Below are 18,013 nucleotides of genomic sequence, written 5' to 3'. Positions count from 1 at the left end.
AGAAAAGAAAAGAAAAGAAAAGGAAAGGAAAGGAAAGGAAAGGAAAGGAAAGGAAAGGAAAGGAGAGGAGAGGAGAGGGGGAGTGTGCGGGTCCCTGTTGGCCGGCCCTGAGGAGAGCTGTGGGGCTGACTGAGATATGAAAGGTCTTCTTGCCCCTAATGACTGTGCTGCCTGGTAAGGCTGTGAGTCACACGGCAATGTGAGGAAGATAAGAACACTGCCAGGTCCTCTCAGTCAGCTCTCTGGGCTCATGCACATATGAATGGATGTGCTTGTGTGTGCATATGCATGAACACACACACACACACACAATCACTGTGGCACAAGTGATATGGATTTCTAAAAGCCGATACAGATTTTTAAATCACTATATTCAGTGTTTTTTTGCTAAGAATGCAATCATTTTCATTCCAAATAACAGCTGCTGAAGAAGCATGAAAAGGTTGGGACTATACGTAACTGGCAATATAATAGAATCCTGTACAGCAACAAAACAACCTTCAACCCCTCTCCAAAACAGTGTCAACAAAGAAGTCTACATTTTAAAAGTACCCTGTGGAGTTTCTGTCTAAACAAAGTTTACATTCAGGGTTTCTCACCAAAACGCATCATGTTTAAGGGATTTTCATTCTCATAAAACATTTATATCCATACCTTTCTTGGGCAAAACTGCATTGTTTCTAGCTTTCTGTCCTCTTCTTCCCTGCATGTTGCTGGTGCATCACTTTTTTTTTTGGCATGTTACAGCCATGCAGCCATACTGCATGCTCGTGCACCTGCATGTTTGTCACGCCACAAAAGATTAGAGACCCATTACCTTTAATCTTCATAAAGAAAGTTTCAAAAAACGATATTGTGGTATAGTACATTTTATGGAAATTCCATTTATAGATAGAATAACAAAACTTGAACCAGTGCTTACTGGGTCAATGTGTCAAACTTAGTAATGATGATGTATTAAAACAAATACCTCAATATCAATAAAATATTGAATGATGTGAATGTTGCTACTGGTGATTAAGCCTAAAGCCTTTTAAAGTAATTTGTTATGTGAACATGAGGACCACACAAGTGCAATAATTTCCTGTTCACTTTATTGAGCTATAACTAACACCTTGGCAACTACAATTAGGAATTGCATATCCCATGTGAACCTACATCTCAAAAACAGAGTTGTGCTCTATTGGATGTCATTGTGATCTGGATTCCCTTTTGTCAAAATATTTAGCCTAATGAAGCTTGGCTTTATCGTTAAATCTCTGAATTGGACCTAAGTGTGCAGAGCCTTTTTTCTCTTCATATTCAATTATTAATCATAGTTTTTCCCCCCCAAGAAATACTGAGCTAAAACACTGGAATAAGATGGAATCAGAAACCTTAGCTGTAATGAAGCCTTTAAGACTTGGAAAAGACATAATTTAAAGGTCCAGTGTGTAACATATAAGAGGATCCATTGGCAGAAATGGTATACAATATTCATAGGTATGTTTTCAATAGTGTGTAATCACCTGACTGCACCATAAGATTGCCAGGGTGTTGTTTTTGTTAGCCCATGTTGCCATTTTGATCATCACGTTGGAGGTCAGGTTGACTGAATATTTAACAAAATAATCTCTTTCTGACTCTAATGCACGCATACACATGGTTCTTACACACATGTAGGTGGGATTACCAAGCCTCACATACATTATACTGTATGCTCATACATATTCATAATTTTGAGTTTCTTTATTTATCTACTCTCTCTTTGTTTCTCTCGCCTACACATACATGAGCACAATTAAAAAGGAAATCTCAACAAACACATCTGTCAAGAAGTAATTTTCTATGTGCCTCCATACCCGCCCTTCCTCCTCTTTCTTTCCTCCACTTCACCTCCTGAAAATGTCCTGTTCTGCTTGGGGGTTGGTTGTGTCAGATGTGACACATTCACCACCTCGTAATTGGTTTTGTAATTAAATGTTTCTGCTTGGTTGATCACAAAGGACATAGTATTCTCCCTAATTAGGCTGAAAATTCAATATCCTAATTCTTTTGCCTTTTTTCATCTCCCATGTTGACCAAACGATTGTTGATGAATGCAACAGTCGGCCTCGCTGTCACTCACTCTGCATATTTCCGTCATATTTTCCTTTGTCCTCTGCTTTCCGCTGTCTCTTCATCTCTCCTGTATTTGCCCTTTTCATGTCTCTGCCATTCACTCCACTTGTTCCTTCCTTACCTTTCTCTTCCTATGAAAGCAAAAGAGAGCAAGATATAGAGGGTGAGACGTTCTCCAGAGGTGGCTCTGTGCCAACACATCAGGCCATGGCAGTGTGGCATGTACATGCAAACAAAGGCAATCCCGTATAGAGCGCTTTTAAAGAGCGGTTGGGCATCGTTATAAGCAGCACTTAGCGAAATTGTTTGATCAATATTACGTTGATCGTTCTCTCTAAGGTTTTCAATCGTCCAACCTAAATGCCTTTTCTGAGTTGGACAGGCAGAAGATTCAGTTTCACAGCTCTTTTTTTTTTTGGGCTCCTAAATTAATCGATTTAAAATACCACATGTGGAGTCACTTTCATTCCTTAGTTGTGGTCCCTTTTTTTAGCTCACCAATGCTTCACATGTAGAAAGTATTTTGTTTCTCTGCCTTTCATGTTACTGTACATTGGAGTCTTTGCTACTTCAAATGTTTTGTTTTTCTGGGACAAGATGAATTCAAGTTCAACCTTTATTGTATTTTTCACATCAGAGAAGCCCAGTCATTAAAGCTATCACCAAACTCACAACACGATGCTGAGGTGCAAGAAGGCCAATAACATCAAATATGGAGAAAAGAAGGTTCTCTTAGTTCCAATGCAACAATGTAGTGTTGCAGAGAAATCAGTTTTCCAGCTGTGTGTGCAGTCTTTCTTTCCCTTTAATTACTCAGGATACTTATTTCCCTTATTTTGGCATTCTGTTTGCTTTATTCTCAGTTTTTGTGAAATGATATAATTGTTGGATCTATAGTTGTGTACTGCATATGTGTACTTACGTGACAAAGCAAATATCTGATCTCATCAAAACCTTTCGTCAAAAAATGTCATCATACAATCATACAATACTTGCTTAACTGTGCTTTCTTTTCTCCAAATATCCCCTAAAAAGCCATTTATCTTACGGGCAAGCATCCAATATCACATCTAGCTGTACATCAGGTGTTTCAGGTTAAGTGTTTTGATTGAATGGTGGTGGTAATGGCGGTGGTGTGTGTGCGTGTGTATGTGTGTGTTTCCACCAGGGAATGGAGCTCAGCTGACCCCACGATCTGTAGGTCTTGTTGCAGGTCGGCTCCACCGCTGAGGCTGCCACATGGCTGACTGGCCTGGAAAAACTCTCTGGTTTTCTCTGTTTCTTCCTTTCTGTCTCTCTTTCCTTCACTCTCTCCCTATGTCTCCCTTGCTCTCTCTCTCTTCATTTTTCCCCCCATCTCTATTATCTCACTTTCCCTCCCTCTCGCCCCCTCCCTCTGGTGTCTGATGTTTGTTTGTGGCCTGTGGTGTGTTCAGTCAGAATTACCATCAAACAGGAAAGAAGGGTTGCAGAGGGACGCGGATTAGCTTTAACATGCTGAGTAAGACCACAGCACTCAGAACAGCACATTGCTGCTAATTTGGTACCGCTGTTAATTTATCCTCCACCCACATGCAGACAAACATACGCACACACTTTCTTCCTGTCATAGAGTCACTGTTTTCAGTCAGAATTGTGCATCAGGGATTTTTCTGGAAATGACAAGCCTGTTGTTAATGAGTGGAGAATAGGGCTCGCCAAACCTTTGTGAGTGTGTATACAGTAAATGTGTGTGCGTGTGGGAGTGTGTGTGGGAGAGTTCTGGCTCAATGGTGGCTCTTGGCAGGGCAATGCTCTCTTTCTCCCTGGTCGCTAACATCAGGGGACCAGCCAGGCATGTAATGGAAACTTTGGAGATTTAGAGGAGCAGCTTGCTAAATACGACCCCCTGATGTACTGCCTTAGATGGCTCCTATTGTGCGAAACCTTACTAAAGCAGGTCATCATGATAACTTTTATGAGAGTATGAAAAATGCTGTTGTTGTGCCTAAAGCAGGAAAATGAGCAGAAGATTTTACGATGTATGAACCTGTTTTTTATTTTGGTTAGACCAAACATGGGAATGCTAATTATAGCCTGAAGTAAAACCAATGTTCGTTCAGGTTTTGGGATAATGCCTCTTCATTAGAACAAACACTGAGCCCAGGCTTAGGTCAAATGAAAAGTTGTTTATCATCTCAGACTAAAGGTTGAGTTCCGGACAAAAGATGGAAAGCAGATGCAGAATGTGGAACCTTCTTGGTTTTAATGGCGTATGACTGCTGCAGGTTGTTTTAAGCAGATGTGTTGTAGCAACAGAGAACTTGTTGTCGATCCTCTGACTGTGTCTGTGTGTGCGATCGCTTGCATTTATATGTCTATGAATGCCTTTGGTGTGTCTAAGGAAAATGTCTGTGCTGAGAATCCAACAGGGCGAGGAATTTACTTGCTCAATCAACATCTGCAGCGTAGAACTAGCCTAGCCAACATCTGCCTTAAGAGCAAGAGACTGATTAAAAACCTTCTGCCTGCGTAATGTCTAGTTTAGATAAATGCTGATTCACATATGCAAACTTGCTCACAGACACACATACACACACTCCCTATCTTTCCACACTCGTTCTTCTTTAAATCTCCCCTCCATTCACAACTACGTCCATATTTGCACTCAGACGCGTGCTCCTGTGTAATTCATCTGTGCTGCAGATTAATTTTTCAGAGCCCAGGAAGCTCTGCCGCTGTCAGTAAGAGGAGCAGGAGGAGGAGGAAGAGGAGGAGGAGGGCTGCAGTCGTCTGGGTCTTGGGAAGGCTTGCCAGCCAGCACAGGTGGCGTTTTGTCTGGATTCTGCCCAGGGAGCGAGGGAGCAGAGAGAGGGGAGGGAGGCAGTGGGGGAGAAGAAGGAGGCAGCAGGACGTACAGCATTTGGATTTATATCTTATTGTTTAATTCATTGATTCACTGCTTGATCCTTTGTAATTGGTTTATTTTTTAATGTGGAAACCATAGTAAAACCCTATAATCCTGATGACTGAATTGGGCTTTGAATAAAGCAAGACCCATACCTGGAAGTGCCAAATTGCTTCCCGGAATAAATGAATAAGGGTTAATGAAAAGCATGTATGCAGCAGGGGAGGAATTTGGGCGATGTCTGTAAAGTGCAAATGGCAATCAAAACTCAATAGTTGGAATGTTATGAAGTATACAGTCCTTGTTTTATCCTGTAGTCATGAAATGTTTCATGTTTATGTGTATTTGCACTGCCAAATGTGCACATTTGTGCAGTGGTTTGGCTCCTAGTATTTACTCCCCTCTCTGAGATTCTGGCAGTGAGACTGGGTTGTTATTAAGAGTGCTTCATCTGGCTTTGTGATTACAGCTCTGACCATGCTGACAGACTGCAACCCCACCGACAAACAGCATGCAAATGCTTCTCACACATGAGCATGCATCTGTGCTGTGATACACAGATACACACAAACATATATATGCACCAGGCACATATGAACACATGCTGTATGTGGGGGAGTGACACTCACACACACAAATACTGTCACAGCCGCTCCGCAATTTGTCACAGATTGCTGCGCCATTAGAAATTTACACCTCACACTTGACACACCCCCTGCACCCCAACACACACACACACTCTTTACACTCACACATGAAAACACTTCCTGCTTTCCTGTTTTTTTGCTGTTGAAAACCGAGAACCCTGCAGGGAGTGAAGTGGGAAGGTGGAGGGGTAGAAGGGTGTAGGGTGGAGCATCTGGAATAACACTCACCCGCCTCTCATATCACTGCTTTCCCTCTGATCTCTTCCACACACACACACACATACACACGTACAGACTGTCATTTGACATTCCCGCTATCACCACCACCGCTTCTGCTCCAGCCCTACTTCTCTTTCCGATGACATCAGTGCGGGTGGTGGTCTTGAAGTAGACCCCATCTGGTTTGTGTGTGTGTGTGTGTCAAAGCTGGTGCCATCCTGGCTGGGACACTAGTAGTTTGGGGAGGGGCTTGCTGGCGGCTGCTCACCAGTGATCTACTGTACATCATCACCACTCACTCTACACACACACACACTCACACAAGACTCAGCTCTGCAAAGACAAATTGCTGTCGGTACTTTTTAGCTTTTAAAGTCAAAGGCCATGACTGGAATAATATCCATGGAAAAATGTAAATTCCTGCACACACAGATTTGCGTATCTGTTGATAGATTTGTTGTTTGTTTATTGTCATGTTACTTTTTGGTCATAAAGCCCTTGAGCCAGTGGTTCCCAACATGGGGTGTGTTCACCCCAAGTCTGTGGGGTCACACGATGATTAAAGAAAGAACAAAACGCCTTTCTATTTACGCATAAAATCTATTTACGCATTTCTTAATAACCCTCACAACTCATGTTGCCAGAATCTGTGGTGAGAGGTCACTATTGCTTCATTTCTTTAAGTCCAAAAAGAGAACCACTGCCTTAACATGTGTACACCACATGTTTATATGCAAATTGTTCAAATTTGGCCATTAATGCCCATATCTTTTTTCTTTATTTGTAAATTTTATTTTTCCTTTAATAATTGTTGCATCTTTATCTCAATCAGACACATGTTGCAATTGAGAGTGCATTAAAACTAGTTAGCAAGCGAGCAGTGAAGTCTAATCAGTTAGGATTAATTGTCAAAATACAGTAAATAGCTAAAAGCATTGAATAAACAGTTAACATAGTTGAAAATATAAATGGATAAATGGTTAAATAGTTACCTAAAAGTAGTGCTATAGGTGCAGCACTGATCATCACTTCAGTGTAAAGCGTTCATCACAGGTCACATGTGTTCATTTCTACTTTAAGCACACTATAGTTTTGTTGAGGCAGCAGATTAGCTTGAAGTAATTTTTCTCAGTTTCACTACAGCAACATTTATTACTTTCTGGCACTGTGGGGCAAAAGCAGCCATTAAGTCATGTGGTGCTTACACGACTTCTCGTTTCAGAGAATAAGCATGGAAGAATGAAACTGTGACTTTGGTTTATTTAGTCATTAAGCAGGCTTCATGTAGTTAGACGCCTTACAGTGGAGAAATTAGCCTTAAATCTTTTGCTTGTTTTAAAATCCTGAAGCTGGTTTGGATTACCGTCTGTCAGTCAGCGGCAGCTGTGCATGTGTGTGTGTGTGTTTGCATGTGTGAAGAGGGTAGACACTTACAGTCTCTGCAGGCTACGTTCAGACTGTATCAATATGATTGACAGCGTTAATGGTGTGATAATTCCACACATCAGGCAACTGAAAAGCTTCATTTCACAGAGCAGTTTGGATAATCAGTCTCCGAAAAATAAACCCAGTTTCTCCTCTATTGGCTCCATCATTTTCCTTTCTTCCCTTCACTTTCACCCCTTCTGCACATTAAGCTCTCCATGTCTTTATTTCTCTCTTTCCTGCAGGATGAATGCCGTAATTTTATGAAGGTGCTGCTCAGCAGACAAGGAGGGCTGTTTGTGTGTGGGACCAACGCCTTCAACCCACTATGTGCCAACTACACCGTAAGTAAAGGCCAAACAAGCTCGTAGCAACCATCACAAACCTGTGTTAATGTCCTTATAAAGTCATAAGGACTGGTTTGACGTAATTGATAAATGCCTTGTCTATTTGTCCTAAACATAGGCCTCTGTATGGTGCACCTGTTCAGGTGAACATTTACAGCTTTATTAGAGGTGTTTGTTCAGCACTCGATGCGGTGTTGACTTCCTCCCCAGGACTTATTTATCCTTGTTGTCTGGCAGCTCCAGTGCCTTGTTTTCCTGAGATACAACAGTTGTTATTTCTCGGTGGTTAAACTTTGTGGTCTGCCGAGCTTGTTATCATTGAGAGTCAGAGACGGATAATCAAGAAGAACACAAAGAGGAGAGAAGAGGAAGAGGAGGGTATTCAAAGAGTAAGGGTGGAGACGTGACTTGTTTGCCTGGTTGGCTTCCTTTTGCTTGTGGTTACAAACGCAAAGAAATTCCACAGTTGGAGGCAGAGGGATGAAGAAGCTACAAGTGTAAGTGTTGACTGACCTGATTCAAACAATTAGACACAGTGTGCTCTGAATATTTCCTCCACTCTGTCCAAAATATGTTTGTCAGAGTCTGAAGCTTTGAATCCTCCACCATGCAGCATGTTCCACTTCCCAACCAATCCCTGTCGTGCTCAATTACAGTAACGATTTCAAACTTGTGGAGAAAAAAAACTACACATGAATATTAATCATTGGCTCGGCTGATTTCACATCGTTCTGCAGGAATAATAAATGAGGGATGAAGGCAGTTGAGTTGAAAAAAGTGAGTGGGAAAAAATCCTTTCACTATCAAAGGCTTTTTCAGATAAGTGTTATTTTCAGTCTCTCACATTTCAAACATAGCGCAACAGTGGAACACTGAGACGTACCTGGCCCATTATCTGTCAGCCACTAATGACATTCTACGACAGTGTATAACACACCTGTCTCTTCCTGATAGGCTGTCTGTTTCTCTGGAGACTAGTTAGCGATGCTAGCTACTGTTTTATTTATAGCTGGTTTTTAATGAAATGACACCTATAGATTTCAGCCGTGGATGAGAATAAGACTGTGCTGTTGAAATAGTTTTCTTTTGGCTAAGTGTATGTGTTTGTGAATGTGTGCGTGTAACAGAGAGAGATGCAGAGATTTCTACTGTGTGTACATGTGTGTTTGTGAGTAAGAGATTGAAATCAACTTGTGTGTGAATTTATGTGGGTGTATGGACCCCTGTGTGTGTGTATGTGTGTGTGTGTGTGTGTGTGTGTTTGTCTGTTTTATTTATGCATGAGAATGTGACTCCCTTGTTGTTGCCGCTGCGCCTAATTGCCACCAGTGAATCATTAGTTTGCACTTACGGTAACACTCCCTAATTGCCATTCTTCTTTGTTGCTTGTTTTCATGCTGCTGCTGTAGATTCACTTCTATTGTTTGCTGATTGATGCGTGCATGTGTGTGTTTATGTGTTTGTGGTGTAACAGGGAGACACTCTAGAGATGGTAGGAGACACGGTCAGTGGTATGGCGAGATGCCCCTATGACCCCAAACACGCCAATGTAGCTCTGTTTGCAGGTAAGACACACCTTTTGTTTTAGTCTATACTCCCTCATCCACATGTGGGTCACACAGCACTGTGACACTGTATGCTGTCACAAATGTAGTTTTTGTGCTTTTAGTAATCACAGTGATAAATATCATTGAAGAATATAATTTTTCCTCCGTAAAGGTGTTTTTGACCCTTGAACAGGCTACATGCTGCAAGCTCAACAAGATTATTCCAGTATCATTCATCTCCTTTGTTTACTTCATTGTGTTTAAACACTTCACTATAATCAAATCAACAGTGTTCTGTGGCTAAAACTGTAGGGAGCCATTACTGTTCAGCCATCATCCCATTATCTGATATTAGCTAGAAGTGAAAATGCTGTTTTTTGCGTGGGAGTGCTGCCAAGTTGCAATTATGTTACTGCAATTACATTGTTGAGTGGTCAGTCATGTCATGTTTATGATGCAGGACTTTCATAATACAGTAACGTTCACTCTAGTTTTATTGTTTGCAGTTATGCTGCTGCTTTCTAACTTACTATTGTTTCTGTGTCTGTGTGTGTGTGTTTCAGAGGGAAATCTGTTTACAGCCACAGTGACGGACTTTCTGGCCATTGATGCAGTGATCTACCGTAGCCTTGGGGACAGTCCAGCTCTGCGCACCGTCAAGCACGACTCCAAGTGGTTCAGAGGTAGCTACTGAGATGTGTGCGAGTGTGTATGTGTGCTTCTGCATGCCTGTGAAGGTGTGTTTGTTTGTGTTTTGACAAGCGTAGGTGCGCGGACACAATTTCCTGAAGTACGTGTTCTCATCAGCAACGAGTCTGCTGTCAATGTTTCTGTCTAATGTTCTGAGTCTGGGTTCGCATCACTTACCAGCATGCAGGATCGATACATGTGTCAGTAACAGAGGGCTGAGTCAGCAGCCTGGCAGCTCTGTGTTCAGGTCACTGGACACAAAGCTGTCAAACTTACTGCTCCCTGACAGAATTTGACCATCCACATCATGGTCAAACTTAACAATGACAATGGGACAGTGAAAAAAAACCCCAGTATCAACCACATAGGTTGTAGCTTGTCCCGGGTGTAACAGCGCCAAAATGCATAGCGTGAAACTGAGTTCTCAGAAACATCAGGGAGTCATAATGCGCTTATTGTTTGGTGTGAAATCCCCTTTCACCATGTAATGAAATTAAGCAGGGCCTGTGCCTCTTTCCCACTGCCCTCATGTTACCTCGGTGTCATGGGAGTGAATGATGCATTTGCAAATGGAGACACTGTTTGCTGTATGCTTTCTCATGGTCCATGTATATTTCATCAAACCCTTTCTCTCCACACACCTCTCCTAAACACTTTCCCCATCTCCTCTCTCACTTTTTCTCTCTCTCTCACACAATATAGAGCCGTATTTTGTCAGTGCTGTGGAGTGGGGACCTCACATCTACTTCTTCTTCAGAGAAATAGCCATGGAGTTCAATTACCTGGAGAAGGTATAGAAGTCGTTCTGATGAAAACATATCCTCTTTTCCCCCTGAACCCTCAGTATTCACGCAGAGGAGCTGTTGGTCCATTCAGAGCATCTTTAAAAAGGACTGTAGAGGAATATGTGAATGGGTCGTTAAAATGCAACACCATGAAAGGATATTCAAGTCTAATATCTCTCTGCAGCTATTATTTGGATGTCAATATCAAGTCTTTTCCCACAGCTACACTGACCTTTCATCCCCATATTTGTTTGTCTGCATATCTTATCCAACAAATCAAGGACTGAGCAAACAACTCATGTCTGTATTAACCTGAGAAAAATCCTTTTTTTATAGAAACTCTCTATATTTCCCGCCCTTACCAGAGCTGGGGATACATCTTTATGAAAAAATATCACCATTAGGAAACCTATTTCTCTGATAAATTAGCTATTCACATTTGGGGAGAAGTGCTTGCACAAGGTCTCAGGCTTTGACATGTTTACAGTGAGCAGAGTAAATGGATACTTAAACAGCATCACCTTTGTGTTGATGAGGGTGTTCAAAGAAGCAATTTTGAGATTCACTGACATTTTCATGAATAATTGATATTAAATTTACCATTATAAAACAATGATCTGTCAAAACAGGGTTTTCGCATTGCAAATAGCATGCAAATGACTCTTCAGAGATCACCCTGGAGTTGAAAAGAGCTTTTAAATATGCCTTTTTGAAGATGAAACCCAAAGCTTGGGAACTATATCCTACCTCCCCAGCTAGTCATTGCAATTATATGTGAACTGTGCTTATACAGATATGTCAGTATATTGCAGATGTATTATGCACAGTCATTTTCTATTCCTACATCTGCTTCTCTGTGCTTGAATGCTCACAGGTGGTGGTGTCACGTGTGGCGCGGGTGTGTAAGCGTGATCAGGGTGGGTCTCAGCGTGTCCTGGAGAAGCAGTGGACGTCTTTTCTGAAGGCCCGATTAAACTGCTCTGTCCCCGGTGATTCTCACTTCTATTTTAACCTGCTCCACTCCACGAGCCCCATCATCAGGATGCACGGCAGGGACATAATCCTGGGGGTGTTCTCCACTCCGGCTAACAGGTACAACAAAGAAATACAAACATAAACCAGTGAAAACAAACCACAAAACACAAAAAACACTTAAAGATGTGCACTCTCAGCGCCCGGTTAGCTCAGTCGGTAGAGCTGGCGGACCATGTACCAAGGCTGAGTCCTTGGTACATGGGACTGTTACTGAATACTGCTCGAATACGACCGCGGCCCTTTGCTGCATGTCTACCCTCTCTCTCTGCCCCCCTTTCCTGTCTATCTCAGCTGTCACTATCATAAAGGCAATAAAAGTGTACTCGAGGACATGCTAAAGATCAGTTCTTTCCCCTTTTGTCAGTTGTACCCCAGAGCCCTGTCAAGTGAATTAAAGTACCCTTTTATCAACAATGCTATCTACTTAACCATTAGCTAAGCTAACTATTTCAACTGCTTATCTATTACTTTTAGCTATTTTTAAACGTTTCATTAAGTAGTAGTAATATATAATATATGGTATTAATAATAATACTATAACCAAACGATTTAGTTAACTATACTTTTAGCTAACTGTTGTAACTGTTTATCCATTTTAGCTAAAGTATATCTTATCATCCATTAGTTTTCAATATAGGTCTCAAAATCTCTGCTCACTTGCTAACTAACACTAGTTTGTCACATTCTTAACACACAGCGTTTTGCTGTTTCAGTTTTATTTAAATGACTTGGCTATTCCTCAAATCCCTACTACTAGGCTACTTGCTACCTTGCAATGTTTCCACGTACCCCAGAGTAGCAGATCCTGGTTGGGAAACAGTGTTCTAGATCAATACTCAATCTGTCTGCCTTCAAATAAGAAGATTTTTTGGTTTTCATGTTTGTGTGCATACTTGTGTTTGAGGGATTTCAACCCATGTTGGGGATTCAATCTTACTGGCTGTGTTTTTTAAGAAATTTACAGGCATAGAAACGCACCTCGACATACTTTCAGTGGAGACAGAGATAGACACCCAGTGTGTAGCAGCACACACACGGCTCACCTTGAAAATTTAGTGGACCACCGTAGTTTGTTCCTTTACCTATGAAGTTGGAAAGAGCAAGGCTTCCTACAGCCCAAACAAAGCTCCAGAGAAATGAAAGAGGCTGTGTGGTGGTACAAAGGTCAAGATTGTGGGGTACAGAGTAATTTAAGACACATGGAATGCTTTCATTGAGGACAAAAGGGTGATCTGTTGAAAGACAAGATTAAATTGAAAAAAGGTGAGAGGAGGGGAGCAGAGAGGAGAGATGCTGCCTGTTAAATGGGGGATTATTGGAGATTGGGAGTATTTGCAAAGCCAAAGACAACAAAGACAACACAAACAGCAAACCAGAGAAATTGAACCACAGAGAGAAGAACTTCTGAACCTCCTTTTGATGCACTAAATATGTATTTGTTTCACCATTAGAGAGGTACTAATCTTCTACTGTGATGCTGTCTAGTGTTGAGTCTTACATTTTCCTAAAACAAGTGAGAAAACTGCCAGTGGGATGAGATAATTCCCCTTGCTGCAAGTGCGAATAAACACAACTGTTTTCTTGATACCTGATATGACTCTTTTCTGAGTTTGAGTTATCTACTTTGTGCTTTGTTGAAGGCACTTATTAAATGCTGCTTTTTAAAGCTAATTTTCAAAGTAAGAAAATGTTTAATTCTTATTGAGAGATTAAATTATTTTATTAAGAGGGACATTGTAGTGTGTATGTTTGTGGGAACATCCACCAACATCCTTGAAGCTGCACAGGTATAAACATTGTCTGCATACTTTAGAATAAGGTATTGCTATGTTGCAGTCTAAGTAGCTTAAATTGTAGCCAAATTCAGTCAACTTTTTCTGTGATGGCCCACTTATCTTACACTGCCTGAATGGCCCTGACACCTCTTACAGTGTCTGGTAAGGCAAACACATTGAAGCAAACAAATCCTTGCAACTGCCTGTTATTTGACTCTGCTCTGGAATCAATACAGAATCTCACTTAAATGCATCCAGCAGCACAACTATCACCTGTCCCAGTGCACTAACATCTCTGTTTTTTTAGGATATAAAAATAAGGCTCTATGCCAGCTGCAGTACAGTAGGCTTCTGACCTCCCAGTAAGATACAGGAGACAAAAAAGAGAAGAAAAAAAAGAGAGATGATGAACAAATAAATGTGAGAGGAGACAAGACACAGAGGAGAATAAAGAGGGAGACAGGGAACAAGAGCAGGAGAGATGGATGAGAAACTCAAGGACGAGGAAGTCAATAATGGACAACACGTGCATCCCTCGCTCTGTGAGATCTAAAACTGTTTCATCAGCTGCATCTTATCTGCGTGTGTGGAAGGACGCTGCGAGAAGGGGCCACTGCCTGCACAGACAGATGGATACTTCACACAAACACACACACACACTCTCCCACTCTCATACACAAACGCACGCATGCACAAACACACTTACAATGGTTACCAGATAACAGCATTTACAGCAAGCCACAGAGGAGAACCAGCTGAACACACACACCCCTGCCTGGGTAAACTGCCACTGGGTCCTGTTTTAAATAACTGCCAGCCAAGAGACAGAGAAAAAAGGAGGTTTAGATGGATGGATAAGGACATGTGTGATGGAGGAAAATGAACACAAAGAGAAAGAGAGAATGTGTGAGGTGAGCTGCAAAACTCCCACTGGCCCCGTGTGGCCCACTGCGCCACACTGGCTAAGTGCTTGCCAGACAAATTGCTCTGGCTGGCAGCGTGCAGTGAAAACAGCATGAAACAGGACCTGGGAATGGAGGAATAGCTATTCTCCCCCTGCCATTTGGCCCTGTGCAGCATATATGGGACTGTAGTATGGCAATAGCGGGATGAAGTCGAGGTTCTACTGGGCCCTCCCATAGTCTCCCCTGGACACTTTGAAGTGTACTCATCTCCTCCTGTGCCCACATACTCCAGGGATAACTTTAAAGAAACATACCAGCTCCTCAAGTGTTATGGAGTTTGAGGGATCCTTCAGTCTCTGCTTCCAGAGTATAATATCTCCCCCAGTTGTCAGTTCCTTTGTGCATCCACCTCTGAAGCCCCAGGCCCTTCCTCTCGAGGAGGGATGAAAAGAAGAGCTTGGATTTCCAACTGATCACCTCTTGCACTCATGCTCCTGATGCTCAAGAGGTCAAGAAGGCACAGAGAGCAACAACAAACTCATAGGAGAAAGAACCATTGGGGAGAGGAAAAAAGTTTCTGCTTTATTTAGCAACTCAAATAAATTGGTAAATGTGGAAAGAACAGCAGCAAGATGTCAAAGGAAAGGCTTACCATCACCATGCTGCTCTGGACTAGTACTGAAAACAAACAATTCTCATTATTTCTTTTGCTATTGTTTTGGCAGCTGAAAATGTCTATTGCTGCTGGAGTAGACGGACGTGGGCTCATTAGGCTTAATGGAGCCACGCAGGAATGCAGGGAAAACATCCCATGCTAAGTAAAGCAAATCCAGTGCATCCTGAGTGTGGGAGTCCATGTTTGGTTTTGGTTTTGAAGAAATCCCACGTGACAGGGTCAGACAGCAGTATGTCCCTCTGGGAAAACACAGCAGAGGAGGGGAAATGAGGAGGACAAGGATCAGGAGGAGAACACATTTACGGTACCAGGAGAAGTGTGACACCACGGGGACGATGCACAGATGTGCAGGCTAGTCCCCTGGGCCTACACAAGTAGAGAAGGCAGGGGAGAACACAGTTTGGTATCTAGGTAGAGCTTGAGAAATGGGTATGGGAAAGAAACACCATGTGTAGTTGACAGCAGAGCCATGTCACAAGGAAAATACAGAGTTGTTAGAGAGGTGTTCACTGGTCCACATGGGTTAGGATAGTCAGGATAGGGAGAGAGGAGAATACCCGCTGGGACCTGATGTGAAAAGGTCAAGAAAAAGAATGAAGAATTAGGCTGCTTGAATACAGAAAAGGAGATCAGATGAGAGTTTTGTGGTAGAATAAAAGAAAGAAAAAGGATGGCATAAAAGTTCAGGTGTTCACATAATCTCATAAAGAAAAAAATACTACATTTAAACTGTTCAACTAGCAGGTTTGTACTATACTGTGAATGAGACTTTTTCTGACCTTTACATTCATAAACATTTGAATAGAAATTACATATCCCCAGTGTGGTTAATTAATACAATATTTCACAAGGTCTTTATTTTTATATTTATGATGAGTATGGAAAATGTCAAGTCTCTACAATGTATCACAGTTAAAACTCTCAACTCCTACGAGGCCTCATGTGTCCGTGAGGACCATGTTATTCCTAGCTGTCAGTGGGCTTGTTAAGCAGTGAGGAAGTACTTTAGACTCCACAGCAGCCCTCTCAAATGGACACCCTATGCATCTAGCCTGGACAGCCTGTCACTCAACCCCAGTCAAGGAGAAAGACTGAGGGAAGGACAAATGCCAATGGACAGAGAGAGAGGGACAAGCAAAAAGTGAAAGTAAACAAAGGAAAGTAGTCCTAAGTGTGAGGGCGAAATTTGTGTAGAAGAAAACAACACACATGTACTGTGAAACAAAAGCAGGAGAGAATACTGTGGAGTGAAAAGGAGAATAATTAAAGGAATTCAGAGAGAAAAAGTGCCCGAGGCCTTTTGGCTTACTTCTGTTAGACACACAGCCCTACACGGGGCAAACCCAGTGACCTGCAGCGAGAGAGGAAGAGAGAACTTGGGGGGAGCGGAGGGGTGGTAGAGAAAGGAAGCCAAGCTGGCACCGGTGCAGAGCTGGCAGACATGTCACACATAACATCTGGTGCCTGTGGCCCTGAGAGAGACGCCGTTTCGTCCACAGATATGCCTACAGCTCTGCCACACTGGCCCAGGTTGAGTCACATCCCTGTCTATGAATGATAAGTACTGAGGGAGACGGCGTGACCTGATCAAATGGCACATCAGGAGAGCACGGCTCCCTGCTGCAACCAAAATCCAGCCTTCAGGCGCTGCCTTCCCAAACAAACCCTTCTGTGGCTTTCAAAGGGGCACTCAACAGAAACACTGCTGCAGAATCATGGGGGCAGATCCTCAAATCACCAGTTGGACGTTTATTTTTTAAGACAAAAAAAGAGAAAAACTGCAAGAAACAGATGGGGTATGAGTGGGATTTATGTGGCAGCAGGTTGCAGGTGACTCAGTCTCTCAGTTTTTTTCAGTGTGTGTGTATCACTAAGGTATTAGCACTTAGTCACTAGCTCTCACACCACGCACACCATTAGTCACTGACGAGGACAAATTCAGAGCAGAGGGTTGAGTCTCGGAGCAGGAAGCATGGGATGTTTTTTTAAAACTCATTCCTTATCTCGTCCTTACACTGCTCTCTTTATTTCCCTGTCTCTGTAGTGCATTCTGTAGCCAAAACACAAAAACGTTGCATTAATGAAGACATTTGTGTGAACTTGTCTGTGTGTATTTCTTTGTGTGTGTGTGGCTATGGACACTTCTTGGAGCAGATGTTCTGATCCCTGTTGCAGGGTTCACACAAGTAGTTAAACAGCCTCCGAGGTGCACCGGGATTTTTACTGGAATGGGTTTATGAGAATCTTCCCCCTCTTTTTGAAAGGCAGGATATTCAGTGACTCATTTCCTATTTCGTTTTATACTCCAGGAATTCCAGCCAAGATCTTTTCATGGGTCTAATCTAGCTATTGCATCCCCTGCATGTCTATTCTTTTCCCAAGGAGTTGACAGCGTCTGTCTTATCCTGTCTTTCTTTCCATCTCAGTAACAATTTCCTTTGTGTTATAGCATTGAATGTCAAAATATGAACAGCCCAAATCCAATTTGTCATCTTCGCTGGGTGCCTGTCCCTTTCTCACATTCACAATTGACTATATTTTAACTTCTTTCCTTTTTCATGTTTCACAGTCTATTTTTCAGTCCAGGTATCATCTACCTTATCTTTTCTTTCTCCGTCACTTATTCTTTCTGCACTCTGTCGAAAGTGAAACCCACTTGATATATGACTGACAGCCACTTTGTATCAGTTCAAAGTATTTTATCAATCGACAGTCTCTGTCTTAATCTACCTCCATCTCACCTCTCTTTCTCTTTCTCTCTAGTATCCCAGGTTCGGCTGTGTGTGCCTTCGACATGGAGCAGCTGGCTGGGGTGTTTGATGGGAGGTTCAAGGAGCAGAAATCACCCGAGTCTATTTGGACGCCTGTTCCAGATGAAGTCATCCCAAAGCCAAGGTGCAGATGGCTTTAATCAATTTATGCACCTGTGTTCAGGTTGTTATCAGAGAACTGTAAGAAGGAAATAGAGTTATGAA

The 18,013-nt window shown here is 42.2% G+C and overlaps 1 protein-coding gene across 1 annotated transcript in view; it reads left to right on the top strand.

Annotated features, from left to right (window-relative positions):
* The window catches only part of sema6bb (sema domain, transmembrane domain (TM), and cytoplasmic domain, (semaphorin) 6Bb), a 122,190-nt gene that overhangs the window by 66,630 nt on the left and 37,547 nt on the right, over positions 1-18,013 (top strand). The window contains exons 6-11 of the mRNA XM_035653190.1: positions 7,524-7,622; positions 9,100-9,190; positions 9,736-9,855; positions 10,565-10,653; positions 11,522-11,739; positions 17,802-17,933. Coding sequence (XP_035509083.1) covers positions 7,524-7,622; positions 9,100-9,190; positions 9,736-9,855; positions 10,565-10,653; positions 11,522-11,739; positions 17,802-17,933 — 749 coding nt within the window. The remainder of the gene's footprint in view (positions 1-7,523; positions 7,623-9,099; positions 9,191-9,735; positions 9,856-10,564; positions 10,654-11,521; positions 11,740-17,801; positions 17,934-18,013) is intronic.

Source organism: Morone saxatilis, unplaced genomic scaffold (assembly GCF_004916995.1).
Source record: "Morone saxatilis isolate NCDOM2014 unplaced genomic scaffold, NCSU_SB_2.0 Contig12, whole genome shotgun sequence".
Taxonomy (NCBI): domain Eukaryota; kingdom Metazoa; phylum Chordata; class Actinopteri; family Moronidae; genus Morone; species Morone saxatilis.
Note: the sequence above shows the minus strand (reverse complement) of the source record. Positions and strands in the feature narration are given on the sequence as shown.